Genomic DNA, 17,231 nt, shown 5'->3' with positions numbered 1-17,231 from the left:
TTGGGTAACTTGTCAATTTCAAAACATTGAAAAAATTTGGATTCATTGCAAAAATAAAGATATTAAGGGAAAGTTATGACTCCTGTACATATCCTATACAGTCAAGAGACTACTACAGGAAGGAAATCCAGGTGGACCCTACAGGATGACAAAGAGCTTGATATTCAGGAATTCACATTTGATTTTGGTCAGCATGGAGACATGCGCGCCACTGAAGGTGCACAGTTGTGACTTGAAGAGACGCAGCTTTGCCTGGACTGCTTTCATGCACACATACAGCTTTGGCTGCTCTTTGGAAAAAAATTGTTTGCTGGGTTAGCAGGCTGTGATTTGCATAATGGCAAATCAAACAAACACTTTCTCTGGGTTTCCATGAAAAAATATTCATTTTCCACCTACTTTAAAATTTTCTGCAATTCTGCGATCACTTGCAATCTTGCATCTCTTTGATTCTGTTATTTCTGGTGGGCATGAGCCAGTGTTTTCTTTGATTGCTTGCTTGACAGCTAAGAAGTACAATACAGTTAAGCACAAATGTTGTGTGTGAACTACAGTCTGTTATATTTTTAGAACGGGCCAATTAAAAACGGTTGGCGGGCTGCAGTTGGCTCGCGAGCCGTAGTTTGGACAACCCTGAATTAGAGAATAAAACCTGGGATAAAATATGTGCATAGCACGTCATACAACCACCACTTGGAGAATCCAGGAGTTTACCTGGAAAAACGTGGTGCGATACATGATCACATAAAGATTTAAAAGCAAACGGATAAAGAAACACGGAAATGCTGGAGAGAGTGTGGGCTCCATAACGCTGGCCACACACGTGTTCTGGAAATGACAAAGACTAAATGTGTTCTGGGGAACAATTAGTGAACTGATGCATCAGATATTTGGAGATACAATTGCAATTACAATTTTCTTCTTTAACAGACAGAAAAGAGGACAAAATATACATGTGAGTTTGGCTGATGAATGGATTACAGTGTACGGAGTAACTAACTGATTTTCTCATGGGTGTCTTTAGAAAGACTGGATGATGAGACCACAGGGTTCATCAAATTCACAATCAGCAACATCAAAATCTAAAAATCATCTGTGTGGGTCATAAAGTCAGCAAATTTATTTAACGGATGCTCTTATAATTCTTGTGCTTTCTTAACCATCAATTCTAAATGAAAATGTAGTAAATGCTGAAAATGTTGAGCCATATAAGACTTGTTAGGCTTCCCAGCAGCAGACGTGGCTCCTTCTGGTGACTGTGAACATACCCTAAATCTAATCAGCGGTCGTGGTCAAATCTTTCTTTAAACAAAGAATGGATGGATTCACTGCAGCAGACATACAGGACCTGCTGAAGCCAAAACTCAGTTCCTGTTTACAAACAGCATTGACAGAAAAAAACACTGAAGTACTGAAACAAACAAATACTTGTAGAGAAATACTAGTTAGATAATTTTTAGCTAATGAAATTGCAATATTGGGTTGGGAAGAGGTAATGGTTTGAATTCAAATACACAAAACTGCCTGTCTCATGGAGCTTCTCTGACACAAAGCACTGAAGGCAAACTTGCACATCCTAGAGATTAGCAATGTGTTCCTGCTCGCAGCTAAACCTGTTACCTCCTGGTAAGCAATGGGAGCATGCCAGCAGATTGGCCTAAGAAGCGTAAAGAGCTTTTCATCACCTGGCATCTTCTAAAGGCCCACCTCTATTAGTATTCACCTTCAGCTGACACTCTGCTGACACAAGATCTAAAAACTTTGCTCGGTCCAAAGTTATTCAAATGATATATAAACACCATATGTAGTCTTAGACATACTGAGATTCATATGATTTGTGGATGATACCAATATCTTTTTTACAAATGACTCTTATGCTCAGTGTCTTGGGGACGTCACTGGGACCCAGGCATACCTACTAAATGAGTTCCTAAGATACAAACACAAGTGGAGACCACCAAGTGACCTCTTGTTATTTTATTTTTTTAGAAACACTAAAAGCCAGAGACACACACTCTTTTGTTCCATTGGCAGATTTTTTTTTCACTTATTCCAACCAAAACTATCTTGTATTAAATGAAAAAATGGAAAGTGGAAATGATCAGTCTAAAAACAAGTTCCTATATCTTACTGAAATGTTACTCTGTAGCTGATTTTGTCTTATTTTAAGAGTGATGAGATTATTTTGACAAATAACACAAATATACTTGGTTCAAGATTGCACAGTTTTGAGTTTTTGCAGTGTTCAGCTGCCACTAACCAGGTAGAGGTTTTCTCAAGAAGCTGGGACGCCACACTTGGTGACTTTAGGGAGGAAGCATAGCCCGACAAACAAGCATGTGGTAAATCATCTAATGGATTATCCCAATTTGGTAACACACTAGTTTTTTTTTCTTAGCTGTGATAACATACACAGCTGCATGGCATCATTCCTTCCTCCTGAGCTTCATAAACTGCATTGGGTATGTATTACAGATTACTTGCTACTTTTGCATCACTTAATAAATGTCCTGAAACACAGTCAAACAACAACTAGTGAACACAAAGCCGACAACACAAAGCAAGGCTGAAAGCAAGCCCAGAAACGTTTACATATACAATAGAAACACATGTAGACACAATTCTGCAAAGAAGAGTTGATAAAATTGCTACACAGTGATGTGAAAGACTCACTGCCAGGTATTGGAGACAGTTGACTGTAGTTGTGCTGAAACAAATCAGTTATTAAGTGTAGAAGGCAATTATAATTTTTAAATAGGGCCAGGCAGGTTTGGGTAGGTGTTTCTCTGTGACAAATGTGCAAAAACCTAATAAATCACTTTTTCACAGCACTGTACGAATGGAGGATGCAACGCTACAAGCCTGACTGCTTTTCACTGAGTTTGCTACATGTTCAAGACCAAACTGTGGCTGCTGGGGTCTTTATACATTCTCCACTGCAACCACTGAACATCCAGGGTATGGACATTGAGGCTGTGGACAGCTACAGGTACCTTGGTGTTCATCTGAACAACAGACTGGACTGGACTCATAACTCAGACGCCCTCTACAGGAAAGGGCAGAGCAGGCTGTACCTGCTGCGGAGACTCAGGTCGTTTGGAGTGGAGGGCCCACTCCTGAAGACCTTCTATGACTCTGTGGTGGCTTCTGCTATCTTTTATGGTGTGGTCTGCTGGGGCGGCAGCATCTCTGCTGGGGACAGGAAGAGACTGAACAGGGTGATCCGAAGGGCCAGCTCTGTTCTAGGATGCCCTCTGGACCCAGTGGAGGTGGTGAGTGACAGGAGAATGGCGGCTAAGCTGTCATCCCTGTTGGACAACGTCTCCCACCCCATGCAGCAGACTGTGACAGCACTGAGCAGCTCCTTCAGTGGGAGACTGCGGCACCCACGGTGTGGGACGGAGAGGTCTTTCCTCCCCACTGCTGTCAGACTCCACAACAAAGACTTTAACTGAACAAACACACACATCCACACATGTGCAATAACACTAAGTGCAATAATCTTTTCTGGCATCGTTGTATTTTTACTCAGTTGTATATAGCATTCGTATTCTATTTTTATCTTATTGTATATTTTTATTCTATTTTATTCTACTGTATATAGTATATTATTTTATTCTATTCTGTACAGCTGTGTACTGTATTTATTCTTATTGTATTCTAATTTTTGCGTCATAACTTTTGCACTGTCCACTTCCTGCTGTGACAAAACAAATTTCCCACGTGTGGGACTAATAAAGGTTATCTTATCTTATCTTATCTTATCTTATACACTCAGTTTGAACAACACTCTGGGTTCGCAGGCAGCTTTGTGTTAGCATATTCTCTGTAGAGATGCTTGTTTGTGTCCTGGTGGCAGTTGCCTGGTTTATTGTTCATATCTCCTCTCATGAAAAGCCGTGGACTACGCCACCATTTTTCTCCTTTAGCACATGAATGAAATCAGCTGATTGTAGCACACTTGAGAAAGCATGTTTATGTGTTTTGTTCCTTTTCAATTCACCCAGCGTGCAGATAACAGAACAACCTTTGTTATACAAGTAACAACAAAACTGTAACTGTATTGTAATTATAGTACTACATTATAGTACTACAAATTTTCTGGGAACAAACTGATCATATTGGGAGAGATGGCATTCATGTTACTGTTAACTCAAGTTTGTCTTGAGTTATTAAACCATTTTTGATCAGTGTAACGTACAGCAGCCTAAGCCTGTTGCACCAGAACTAAGGAAGGCTTCACCTAACACACCCCTGATTATAAGCTTAGTCAGAGACCAAGGAGGACAGAACGCCTTTTACATTGTCACTGAAAAATACAGAATATTTATCTGACTCTGAGTTCACTTCAGATTAAGTTGATATATTGGGTGATTTTTAAGGATGTTCTCACATCTGCAGTTTTTAGTCCGTTTAAATTGAACTCTGGTTCATTTTCCTCCTTGTTGCAGGTACGAACAGGGTAAACACACTGGGGTGTGACCCCGAGACCCTTTGGAGGACATGGTCGAGGTACGGTTCAAAATGAACTCCAGACTGGTTTGTTTATGGTGTGAATCAGAATCAGAATCAGAATACTTTATTGATCCCTGGGGGAAATTATTTTTTGTTACAGTGCTCCATTTTAAACCAACATTAAGACAAGACAGACAATACGCTAACTAAGAATAGTACAATATATACATATATATACATACATACATACATAAGTCACTTATAAATAAATATTTGGAAAAGAAACATGTGTAGCTGTAGCAGCAAACAGTGTGTTAAGTGGATGCGTTGTACAGGGAGATGGCCACAGGCAGGAATGATTTCCTGTGTCGTTCAGTGGTGCTTTTCGGTAATCTCAGTCTCTCACTGAACGAGCTCCTGTGACTGACCAACATGTCATGGAGTGGGTGGGAGGTGTTATCCAACATTGTCTTTATCTTGGACAGCATCCGCCTCTCCGACACCATGTTCCGACACAGTCGGAACATGATCCGACTGTGATCCCACCAACTACCAGGTGTGCGTTACAAGTTTGAGCTACAAATTTCTGCTGTATTCTCAATGCAGCAAGGTACTATAGATGTGCAAAGGTCTGTACAGGCTGGCAACTGGCTGTGAAATGAACATAAATGACCTTCGTCCTGTATTTACTTTAGTTGCTCTCACCCCAGATACATCTGGGCAATGAGCAGACTGAGTGTTTTTGCATTTGTTGAAATGTAAATGTAAAGCCATCTCAGTATTTCAGTCTTGGTCTTGTCCTGACATAAAACAAAAACTTGACAATTAATAATATTTCCTGGAAATCGTCCAGTTCAGATTACAGTCATGGAATACACAGCCTTGGGAAAAACTATTGCAGTACATCTATAAATGCAAAAGTCTTTTAAAAAGTGCTGTAACTAAGCTTGGATGATTCCACTACGTTTTTCTTCAGTCATCTACTCGCACAGAGTGCATTATCATAACTTGAGCTGTATGACTATGGCTACTGTAGCTCCTCTGAAAAAGAAAGCAACAAATCAAAGAGTGACTTTCTGGTATTACTCACAAACACGTCTTAAAGCAGATAACACATTTGCTGGAGAGGAAATGTTTCCATATTTAGAAACCCTTTGTCTTTCCTGGAAGAAAAAGGTCTTTAAAGCTGGAACATTTTCCTATTTGTTAAAGAAAGAGGAAAGCAGGAATGCCCTCAGGTTTCTTTTCAGCACTGCACAAAGGCATAAACTACAAAGTTGTGTTGTGTGGTCCTGTTCCTGATTTCCTATTTTCTTGTATGTTTGTCACACTTAAATGATTCACATCAACAAACAAATGTTAATATTAAACAACGATAACATGAGAAAACACAACATGCAGTTTCTAAATGAAAGTGTTTATTATTAAAGGGAAAAACCTAACACTGGAGCCACTCTTCTTTGCAGAATTGCTATAATTTAGACACACTGGAGGGTTTTTGAGCATGAACCACCTTTTCAAGGTGATGCCCAGATTCAGACTAGGCCACTCCAATCTTCATTCTGTTTTTCTTAAGCCATTCAGAGGTAGACTGCTGTGTTTTGGATCATCATCCAGCTTCATAACCCAAGTGTGCTTCAGCTTGCGGTCACGTAGTGATGGACCGACATCCTTCAGAATGTCATGGTTCCATTTACCACAGCAAGTCCTATAAGGTCCTGTGACAGCAAAATAGCCCCAGGCCATCACACCACCGTTATGTACTGTTGGTATGATGTTCGTTTTCTGAAATGCTGTGTTTGTTTTATGACAGAAGTAATAGGACTCACGCTTTGCAAAAAGTTCAGCTTTGGTCTACAGAATATTTTCCCAAAAGTCTTGATCAAGATGTTTTTGGAAATCTGAGACAAGCCTTTGTGTTCTTTTTGGTCTGCAGTGGTTTCCTCCTTCTTTAATGGTTATTTTGTGACCTCCTGAGTCTTCGATGTGCTCGTGGAGCTCTGGTGAAGCTTCCTAGGAGTGACCAACCTACCAAAATTACTCCAAGTTTTCTCCATCTGTGTATAATGGCTCTCACTGTGGTTCACTGGAGTCCCAAAGCCTTAGAATGGCTTTGTAACCCTTTCCAATGACTTTGTTTTCAGGTGTTTCTTCAGGTCGTGGCATGAGGTGTTGCTTTTTGAGATCTGCTCCCCTTTGTCAGACAGGTGCTATTTAAGTGATTTCCTGACTTCCTGACAGGCCTTCCAGTAATCAGGCCTGAGTGTGATTAGTGAAACTGAAGTCAGTTTTTCGAAAACTGTGGTTAATCACAGTTAATTCATGATTTAACAGGAGGAGCAATGACTTTTCCACACGACCAGGTAGGTTTGCATTGCATTTCTCCCCTAATGGATTTAAAAACTCTATCTTTGTCTAACATTAAAAAAATGTGATGATCTGAAACATGTGTGACAAATATGCAAAACACTAGGAAACCAGGAAGAGGGCAAACTGTTTTTCAAACTACTGTAAATTATGTCCAATTATTGGATGCATAAGTGACAGGTAGGAGAAAGAGGATGAAGTGCTCCTGGATTGTTCTGTGAGAAACTGTCTGCTTCGCGATGTGATGGTGACGATCAGACAGATGGAGATCAACATCTGAAGGAACAGGACAGCTACACAACCAGTCTGTACTGGGACACAGTGTTGGTGGAGGAGTATATATACCTGAGCATCCACACTGAAATCAGACTGAGCTGGAAGACCAATACAGAGACTGTACATAACAAAGGGATAAATAGGCTATATTTCCTCAGGAAACTGAAATCTTTTTGATCTTTTTAAACAATAATATTAATGATGATGATGCCAGTACTGGTACCCTGACATTCAAAATATTTTTAGTACGTCTTCCTTAATTATAATTAATTATGTCATCTTTTAACTGCTTCATGAAACTGGCCAGTCTAAATAGCTGAATGAAGCACTTGACCCAGAGAAACACTTGATCTGTAGAAGCAGCTTCAGCTTCAACTCCTGCCTCATTTTTAATGTTTATGCTCTCAAGACTCCTCTCAGCTTGTAGGTTAAAGGTCACCTTGAGAGAGGGTGAGGGCTGAGGTTGGGGGATTGATTTTGTGGGGGTGAAGAAGAACAATAAGCAAGCCATGTGACTCGAGGTGAAGCCTCTTCTCTCTTTTGTGTGCCACATAGAGATGAGCATCTGCAGCAAAGAGCTTGAACAGAGCTGCATGCGAACGATGCCACAACACAGTGTTATTCTCTGTGTGTGACCTTTACAGCATTAAATAACCTTCATTTATTGCTTCTTTCTGAAGCTTACTGAGTCTGGACAAGATGACCTGCCCCATCAAATTCCATCATTCATTGCTCTGATTTGTGCAGCTCTACAGAAACCTTTGTTGTTCCACAGTGGACCAAGCAGCACACAACTGCATCACTTACACTGGCAGTTGTGTTTATGCCTCAAAGGTTGCTTTAAACAGATGAGTAAGTGCAGCGCAGACATATAAAGCACCAGTAACTGGTTTTCAGGACTGCCAGGAGCTGCTGCAGTGTCTGAAAATTTATCAAAATGATTAAACATAGATGCTTTGTACAGACCACTATGTTTGTTTTTGTATTTGTAAGACTTAACTATGTGAAAGGCCGTACTTAAATGTGTTGTTTTAGGTTTCTTATTGTTTTCCAAAGGTAACAGAAAGGTTTAGCAATATGATTATATAATTTCCCCCCAAAATAGAAAATAAACTGTGAATCTCTGAAATTTGTTTAGAAGTTATTTGTGCCATGTAACAACTTCAAAACAGTGTCAGATGTTTTTCTTGTTCAAAACTACAAAAGATGACACTCAGTGGTCATGAATGAAAGTCTTTAGCTGTGTGACTGACTGGAGAGGAAACAGGGAGATAACATTTAAAGAGGAAGACCAGCTGATCCCAAACCTTCTGTCTGTGGATTCTATACTCCAGACACGCCCAGACACAAATCTAGTCATCTGCCAAAAGACACCACACTGTGCCAAATTACACATTGTCACCAAATTCCATACATATGGGTGTAATGTGGAGGCTGATGACTCATCTGTTGGTTTCATGGTCCATTTTTGGTCTGGTTTAAAATGGCCTGCAGGGAATGATTTAACAGATTCTTTATTAATATTTCCATGTTCACTTCTGAACATATTGCTGCAGTCGCCAGAGAACCCATGTCTTTCACGTTAGTACTGTCGCAAATTTCAGCCACCCATCTGCACAATGGACAAAAATAGTGGGCTGCATCTTGAACAACCCCAGGTTTCTCTTCAGCTCTGTAGCCAGGCTGACAAAAAGTCAGAGCTCTTTTGAGCCAACCATCCCTTTAACGTTAACTAGTAATGACTTCATGAACTTCTTCACAAATAAAATTTTTATCATTAGAGAAAAAATTACCAGTAATCATCCCACAGATGTAATATTATCTACAGCTACTCTTAGTACCATTGATGTTAAGTTAGACTCTTTTTCTCCAATTGATCTTTCTGAGTTAACTTCAATAATTACTTCCTCCAAACCATCAACGTGTCTTTTAGACCCCATTCCTACAAAACGGCTCAAAGAAGTCCTGCCATTAATTAATGCTTCGATCTTAAATATGATCAACCTATCTCTAATAATCAGCTATGTACCACAGGCCTTCAAGCTGGCTGTAGTTAAACCTTTACTCAAAAAGCCATCTCTAGACCCAGCAGTCTTAGCTAATTATAGGCCAATCTCCAACCTTCCTTTCATATCAAACATCCTTGAAAGAGTAGTTGTCAAACAGCTAACAGATCATCTGCAGAGGAATGGTTTATTTGAAGAGTTTCAGTCAGGTTTCAGAGCTCATCACAGCACAGAAACAGCTTTAGTGAAGGTTACAAATGATCTTCTTATGGCCTCTGACAGTGGACTCATCTCTGTGCTTGTCCTGCTAGACCTCAGTGCAGCGTTCGATACTGTCGACCATAATATCCTATTAGAGCGATTAGAACATGCTGTAGGTATTACAGGTACTGCACTGCAGTGGTTTGTATCATATCTATCTAATAGACTCCAGTTTGTGCATGTAAATGGAGAGTCCTCTTCACACACTGAGGTTAATTATGGAGTTCCACAGGGTTCAGTGCTAGGACCAATTCTGTTTACATTATACATGCTTCCCTTAGGCAGCATCATTAGAAGACATAGCATACATTTACACTGCTATGCAGATGACACCCAGCTCTATTTGTCCATGAAGCCAGATAACACACACCAATTAGTTAAACTGCAGGAATGTCTTAAAGACATAAAGACCTGGATGGCCGCTAACTTTCTGCTTCTTAATTCAGATAAAAATGAGGTTATTGTACTCGGCCCTGAAAAGCTTAGAAATATGGTATCTAACCAGATTCTTACTCTGGATGGCATTACCTTGGCCTCCAGTAACACTGTGAGGAACCTTGGAGTCATTTTTGACCAGGACATGTCCTTCAATGCACATATTAAACAAATATGTAAGACTGCTTTCTTCCATTTGCGCAACATCTCTAAAGTTAGAAATATCCTGTCTCAGAGTGACGCTGAAAAACTAGTTCATGCATTTATTACTTCCAGGCTGGACGACTGTAATTCATTATTATCAGGAAGTCCTAAAAACTCCCTGAAAAGCCTTCAGCTAATCCAAAATGCTGCAGCAAGAGTCCTGACAGGGACTAGAAAGAGAGAGCAGATTTCTCCTGTTTTGGCTTCCTGTTAAATCCAGAATTCAAAATCCTGCTCCTCACATACAAGGTCTTAAATAATCAGGCCCCATCTTATCTTAATGACCTTGTAGTACCATATCACCCTATTAGAGCACTTCGCTCTCGCTCTGCAGGCCTACTTGTTGTTCCTAGAGTATTTAAAAGTAGAATGGGAGGCAGAGCCTTCAGTTTTCAGGCCCCTCTTCTGTGGAACCAGCTTCCAGTTTGGATTTAGGAGACAGACACTATCTCTACTTTCAAGATTACGCTTAAAACTTTCCTTTTTGCTAAAGCATATAGTTAGGGCTGGACCAGGTGATCCTGAATCCTCCCTTAGTTATGCTGCAATAGACGTAGGCTGCCAGGGGATTCCCATGATGCATTGAGTTTTTCCTTTCCAGTCACCTTTCTCACTCACTATGTATTAACAGACCTCTCTGCATTGAATCATATCTGTTATTAACCTCTGTCTCTCTTCCACAGCATGTCTTTTATCCTGTCTTCCTTCTCTCACCCCAACCGGTCGCAGCAGATGGCCGCCCCTCCCTGAGCCTGGTTCTGCCGGAGGTTTCTTCCTGTTAAAAGGGAGTTTTTCCTTCCCACTGTTGCCAAAGTGCTTGCTCATAGGGGGTCATATGATTGTTGGGTTTTTCTCTGTATCTATGAAGCGCCTTGAGGCGACTTATGTTGTGATTTGGCGCTATATAAATAAAATTGAATTGAATTGAATTGAATCTCTTCATTTTTCAGTTCAGACTTAAGGCAGGCTGCATGGTTAGGTGAAGTCTGTCAAAAACAAGCTCTTCTAATAAATGTTAGCTTGTAAAAAAAAAAAACCTCATGCATTAGACGTGTATGTTACTTAATTACTCCCAGGAGAAAGCAATATAAAATTATATAAAATAGTACCCATCCATTGTAAAATAATATCCATGCTGTAGACTGTAACCTCCTCCTCTGGCACACATTGAAATCAGCTGATTGTAGCAGAAGAGGGATCGATTCCTTTCCCTATCACCAAGGTTATTATCGTTAACGAAAACTAGAAGTGAAAAAACATTTTCGTTAACGGAAATAAAAATAAAAACAAGACTTTGCAAAAAAAAGGAAAAGGAAAACTAACTAAAACTGTAATGAGCGTTCACAAAACTAACTAAAATTAACTGGATTTATAGCGAAAATGTGTTTAGTTTTCAATAGCGTCGGGTGAAAGTGAAGTGTAGTTTCCAGGTTTTTTCTTGCTGTGTCTCATTGTGCCAGCAGGGGGCAGTACGTTAGTCGAGTCGTCTGTGTCGCTGCTCCGTCCATGCGCAGAATCACGTCAGCAAAAGTCGGGAGAAATCGCCAGAGTCCAATTTCATATTACTCTGAATATGATTGCGTTTTAGATAAAGCAAGTGTCTTGTAGTGGAAAGAGACAAATTATGCGGAACATTTCTAAAGGGAACCTTTGAAAAGCTCACACAAGAAGGCTAACCTAGTTTAGCTTGAGAAGGTAAGGGAGCACGCCCAAGCCTCATCCCCAGAAACAGAAGCTAACCCGTGTGATGCATCCCGAGACAACTCCACAAAAACCATTAATGCAGTGCTTCCAACAGCGAGCCGATGGCTGCTGGTTGGTCCGTTCGCAGGAACATCACAAGCGAGAGGAAGCGTTGGTGAATATGTTTATTGAGACTGGGATATCTACACAACTTTTTGCCTTCAAAAAGTTTAGCAATTCACCCGGAGCTGCAAGAGGTAATAGTCTCATTGGGGCCAAGATATATATCTTATAGTTGCCTGCTATCAATGGTTGTTCATCTGCCCTCATTTATTTATTTATTCCCATAGGTGGGGATGTGAGTTGTCTGTCTCTGCGTGTTAGCCCTGCGACAGACTGGAGACCTGTCCAGGGTGCAGGGTATGGTAGCTGGAAGAGCAACATACCCAAGGATAAGCAGAAGAGCATGACTGATATGATGAAACTGGGATTTTGTTACACTTCATTGTTGCAAACACGACGAAAACTATAACTGAAACTAAGGGTTTAAAAAAAATAAAAACTAAACTAGCAAACAAAAGGTAAAAACTAATAAAAACCTGATACAAAATTGAAAATCTGAAGTCAAAACTAAATAAAAATAAATACTAATGAAAATTGCAAAACTATTAAAACCCTGCCTATAAGTGACCAGGACATTTGTTCATACAGAATTTGACACTCAAAATAACTCTTTTCCTGAGATCTCAGCAGGCAGCTTTATTTATTGTGGGAAAGGATCAGGACTGCCAAGGGTTTTGATACTTCCTAATCTGACAACATGGAATAAATGTAAAAATAATAAAATGATGAAATGAGAATTTATTAATATCATACAAGAACCCGATTAGGCAGTAACACCCCAGCATGCACAAAAACACTGACTGTTTTTTTCTACACTGCTGCCATTGTTCTGTCAGGGTGACAAGAGCTGCACCCAAGTGCCAAGCACAGACACACTTAGGCCAAGAAGAGAGACGCCACACAAACATGTCTATACCGTATCTAGGTTAACTTTGTCTGGCCAATCTGCTCTGGTTTCTCTGCCCTTAATCTCATCCGCTGCTTTAACACAGTGGGAGGTACAGCACATAATACAAAAGGATTTCCATTCCTTTGCACATGGTGTGAACAATGAAGCTTGTAAACAACAGCTATGACAGGAATAAATAAATGATCTTTGATGAGAACGTATAGTGAGTGTGACCTATTTGTGTGTTATCTTGTTGTGTTTTTATACTGGAGTAAACCGCTGCCCGAAGATTGAAGGGGAAAGGAAACAAAGTCTCAGTTTGAAGGAAATAATTTTTTAAAGTGCACACAATCACGTCTAGTGTTATCTTGTGAAGTCAGACCTGGTTAAAATTATTTTATATCCTATACTGTGTTAAAAAACGGATAATGTTCACAACAAAATCAGTATTCTAAATTATTATAAATAGAGGCCAGTCTGAGAGCAAAATTACCTGAGCAGGTCAGGAGCAACAAAAGAAGCTTTTCCATTAAAGAGACGACGATTTCGATGCATAAATCCAACTAATCAGAAAGTAAAATGAGGGTAATCGTTAAATGAAAGTAGTCCAAGTGTGAAATAGCATAAAACCAGCTCTAAAAGAAAAACCATTAAGCAATACTGGTGTCTCACTTCTACTAAGGAGGAAACTCACCAAACAAAAGAAAAAGTAAACAAAACAGGTGAAAGCACATGTACCATCAACCTGCTACCATCATTTTCCACATAAAAATGAAAAGAAACTTTACAGCAATAGATGTTACACAGATGCTGGTATAAAGAAAAAAGGAATAATTTATTGTGAATGTTTTTCCTGGTGTCCCGAATACACATCTGGGAATCTTAACCAATTAGGGGACGCAAACATTGCAGAACATTCTTTAAAAGATTTTTTCGGAAATATTTTTATTTCAACCCCATGGATGATTACTACGCTGCACATGCTATTCTTCATAAACAAATGATTGCAGATCATATTTTAGACTTCATCAAAAGCCATAGTTGATCTCATGCAGGCTGAGCTTTACTGCCGGGTTATGTTCATTGATCAGTCACTGGTGGTACAGCGGTTGCAGAATCCCAGTGAAACCAGGACATTGATCCAGAGAAAGAGAAATTAGACAGTAGAGAAAGAGAACATTCATCTCCAGCTGCCCCTAAAGGGCACCTTTGTCTCAATGGGTCAACACAGTTCCACCCCCAATTTCTGCTTTCATCACTCCTCCTCTATCCTCCTCCCCTCTTTCTCCCTTGTGTCCTTCTGGCCATGTGCTGCTCTCACAGAGTGAATGAACCTTGGATGGTGAGAGGCACCACCCTAAACAGCAGCAGTGAGGATCCTTGTATTGTGTTTAGACTGTAAAGCTGCTGTACTCACAAGTCATCAGCAGATACCAAAAACACCTGCATCAATAGTCAATTACTATTTGTGTTTGTGTCGCTTCCTTCGCAGCTAGCTTCCATTTTTCCCCACTCAGAAACATAGCAACATATGCAGCTTTGCTACACACACAATTTCTTATCAATTGCACACATCTCAAAATGTGATAAATGAGTCCAATAGCAGCATAAGGCAATCAAAGTGTTCCAGCTGTCTCTGTCTGGGGGAGTGCTCTGCCAAAAAGACTGGAGCACAATGCACATCTCCACCCCCCAAACGGGGGCAAAACCCCCATTCACTTCAGGGACTGCAGCAAATATGTTATCAAACTCTAGTGTAGCAAGATGGCTCCAGTGCATTAACCACAAAAAGACCATGAGAAAATAAACTTTTGGTTTAAAAAAAATATTAATTTATGAGATATATTGATCCAATCATAAAAAGTGAAAGAAACAAAAAAGAGCATGTTCACCCTTTTCATTTCCCCTTATGTACTGTGTTATGTACACAAACATTTGCATATGAATATTTCAGCGAGAGTGTAAGGTTAGAACATCCATCCAGTCACTCAGTGTCTCAGGGACCAGGACTGAACGAGCAGAGAGGATGGACTGTACCTGTTCGCCAGATGTACATGGGTCGAGTTTCCACTGCAGTTTGTGCATCCAGTTCCCACATGGATAAAAACAGCAGCGCTAACGTCCAGAGAGAGAGGAGTGGGGCTCCTTTCAAGACCTCTTGGATCCTGATACCTCTGCCGGCCGTCCCCATGGCCACCGCACGGCAAATACTGCTGTTCCCAATGCAATCGAGAGGAAAATGTGAGCCTGGCCACAAGGTAGAGAGCGGCACTCAAGTGAATTTTCTGCTTTGTCCACGCCACCGCATCCAAGAAGTAATCCTGAGCAAGCGAGGGTGAGGTTTCCTCACGCTCTCCTCTCCCTCTGGGTTTCTCTTATTCCCCTGGCTACTTAATGAGTGCGAATGAGCTCTTGCAGTAATAAAACAGGGAACAATAGATCCCTAAGCCCAGCCTGCTCCTGCTGCTGTATGCCGGGTAATGTAGCGCCTCCCTTTCTCTCGGCTCTTTCTCTGCCTGTCTCATTCTCTCTTACACACACAAGCAGTTTATGCACACATTTACACACACATCCTGTCCACCCGCCCTGCTCACTCATCTCTCATGCTGTTTTACAAAGACCTGAGAGAAGTTCTAGGTAGCTGAATCAAGAATGTGGAGATGTGTTTGTTGGTGAAATAAACAAGTAAGCAGCAGCAGTTTTCCTATTAAAGCATTATTGTATTTTAACTTTTTATTACAATAAAAATGACCATGGATGGATGTGTCAAAAGAAGGGTATGTAAATGGTAAATGGTAAATGGCCTGTATTTGTATAGCGCTGTTACTAGTCCCGCCTAGGGACCCCAAAGCGCTTTACACACCCAGTCATCCACCCATTCACACACTGGTGGAGGCAGCTAGGGTTGTAGCCACAGCTGCCCTGGGGCAGACTGACAGGTATGTAGATAATATTGTTATATACACCAGTCAGCCAAAATATTCAAACCACCTGTCCAGTTTTGGTCAAATTCCCCACTAACTGGCAAACCAGCTCATAACTCTTGAAGCATTGCAGATTTCCAGGTGGGCTTGTCCTGGCACATCTAGTGGATTGGGATCTGGGAAAATCTGAATGGCAATTCCAGTGCTGTGGTGCAGGATAGGGATATATAAGCTCCAGGATGGCTGATCATCAGAGTACTTTTTATGACTTCTATTCAGCTTTGATAACTGACATGCAGCTTCTGCAGTGATATGGATTTTGTTTGCACAGGTGCCTTGCTCTGTTTGGAGGATCAACGTTTCCATGGTATGTGTTGGACGTTCTTCACCAGAAACCAAAAGTATCAAGACTGTGGTCATTTCAGACTGAAACTCAAGGTGTAATATCGACTGATGGTTAGTATTTAATCTGCTTCTTTTGTTGAGTTGATACTAAAAACTAAAAAGACTGAGGAACAATCTGTAATTTCATCCCTGATTTTCTACTTTTTGATTAAATAAAGCAAATATTAATAATGAACATCTTGCACCAGCTTATTTTACAGGTAAATAGGTGTTGAAAGAAAGGTTAAGGACACATACGCACATTTTAAAAAACTAAAGTAAAGGAAAAAAGGGCCCACCCTGCTGTAGGCCCATCACCAACAGAACTTTAGAGATTGGGGACAGTGTTCGCAGGAGCCAAGCACACACCAAGGAGGACCGATCATATTTGCTTAATCCAGCATGAAAAATAAATGGCATGTTAAAAGGATTCCACATGCTTCTTTTGTAACATATATGCATAAGTATATGAATTAAAAATTTCACAGCAATCATTATATGTGAAATCTGGACTATAATGTGTTTTTATGCAAATTAGAGATGGCTGAGCAGGAAACGTCCTAAGAAATGTCTGATTTAGCTGAAAAGACTCTGCTGTGAGCTGCTGTACGCACAACGACACAACTACAAAGAATGTTTCAGCATTGTTTGTTTCCAGGACTGAAGAAGTAATTTGTACAGATGATTGATTAGCTGCCTTCTATGATCATTTAAGTTAAGAAGCTCAGCAAACTGTTTCTAGTTTTCACAATACCTGCTTAATAACAGTTTACAAGCTCATATTGATGAAAAACAGCACTTTGTTTTTCTGTTGTAAAAATCTGATCTGAGCCTGGAGTTTACTGAATTTGCATAAATAAGGGAGGTGAAGGACAGTTCCTTGAACAATTAGCATTTTCCTTTTGGGAATTCCCAAAACAACATTAACAATGTTAATTTGGGACTTAACATTCCCAAAAGGGAATGTTAATTTTTGCCTGTTTCATTAGCATTCCCACATGTCTGATCCAACAGTTATATACAAAGATGCTACAGGAAGATTATTCAGAAATATTGAGTGCCCAACTGGACCTGTGGTGCTGACAGGTTTCTCCTACCAAGGAGAAAGCAGATGCTATGAAGCACACCACAGTATAAATTTCCTTTAATTTAGATTTACCGTTGTATAGATCGATTTTTTGTCTTAGAAGTGGATCAACACTTTCTTCCACCAACTCAACAAAC

At 40.3% G+C, this 17,231-nt stretch overlaps 1 protein-coding gene across 2 annotated transcripts in view; it reads right to left on the bottom strand.

Moving 5' to 3' along the window:
- thsd7aa (thrombospondin, type I, domain containing 7Aa) overlaps window positions 1-15,181 on the bottom strand; it is a 237,446-nt gene extending 222,265 nt beyond the window's left edge. The window contains exon 1 of one of the 2 annotated variants that reach the window (XR_013969369.1): window positions 14,737-15,181. Coding sequence is in view for 1 of the 2 variants with exons in the window: in XM_080863183.1 (XP_080719309.1) it covers window positions 14,737-14,890 (154 nt within the window). In the remaining variant the exon portion in view is untranslated. The remainder of the gene's footprint in view (window positions 1-14,736) is intronic. The other variant, XM_080863183.1, reaches the window with a different exon arrangement.
- Between the last annotated feature and the right edge of the window lie 2,050 nt (window positions 15,182-17,231).

This window comes from Rhamphochromis sp. 'chilingali' (assembly GCF_963969265.1).
Source record: "Rhamphochromis sp. 'chilingali' genome assembly, chromosome: 17".
Lineage (NCBI taxonomy): Eukaryota > Metazoa > Chordata > Actinopteri > Cichliformes > Cichlidae > Rhamphochromis > Rhamphochromis sp. 'chilingali'.
The sequence above is the reverse complement of the archived record's forward strand: the minus strand, read 5'-3'. Positions and strand labels throughout refer to the sequence as shown.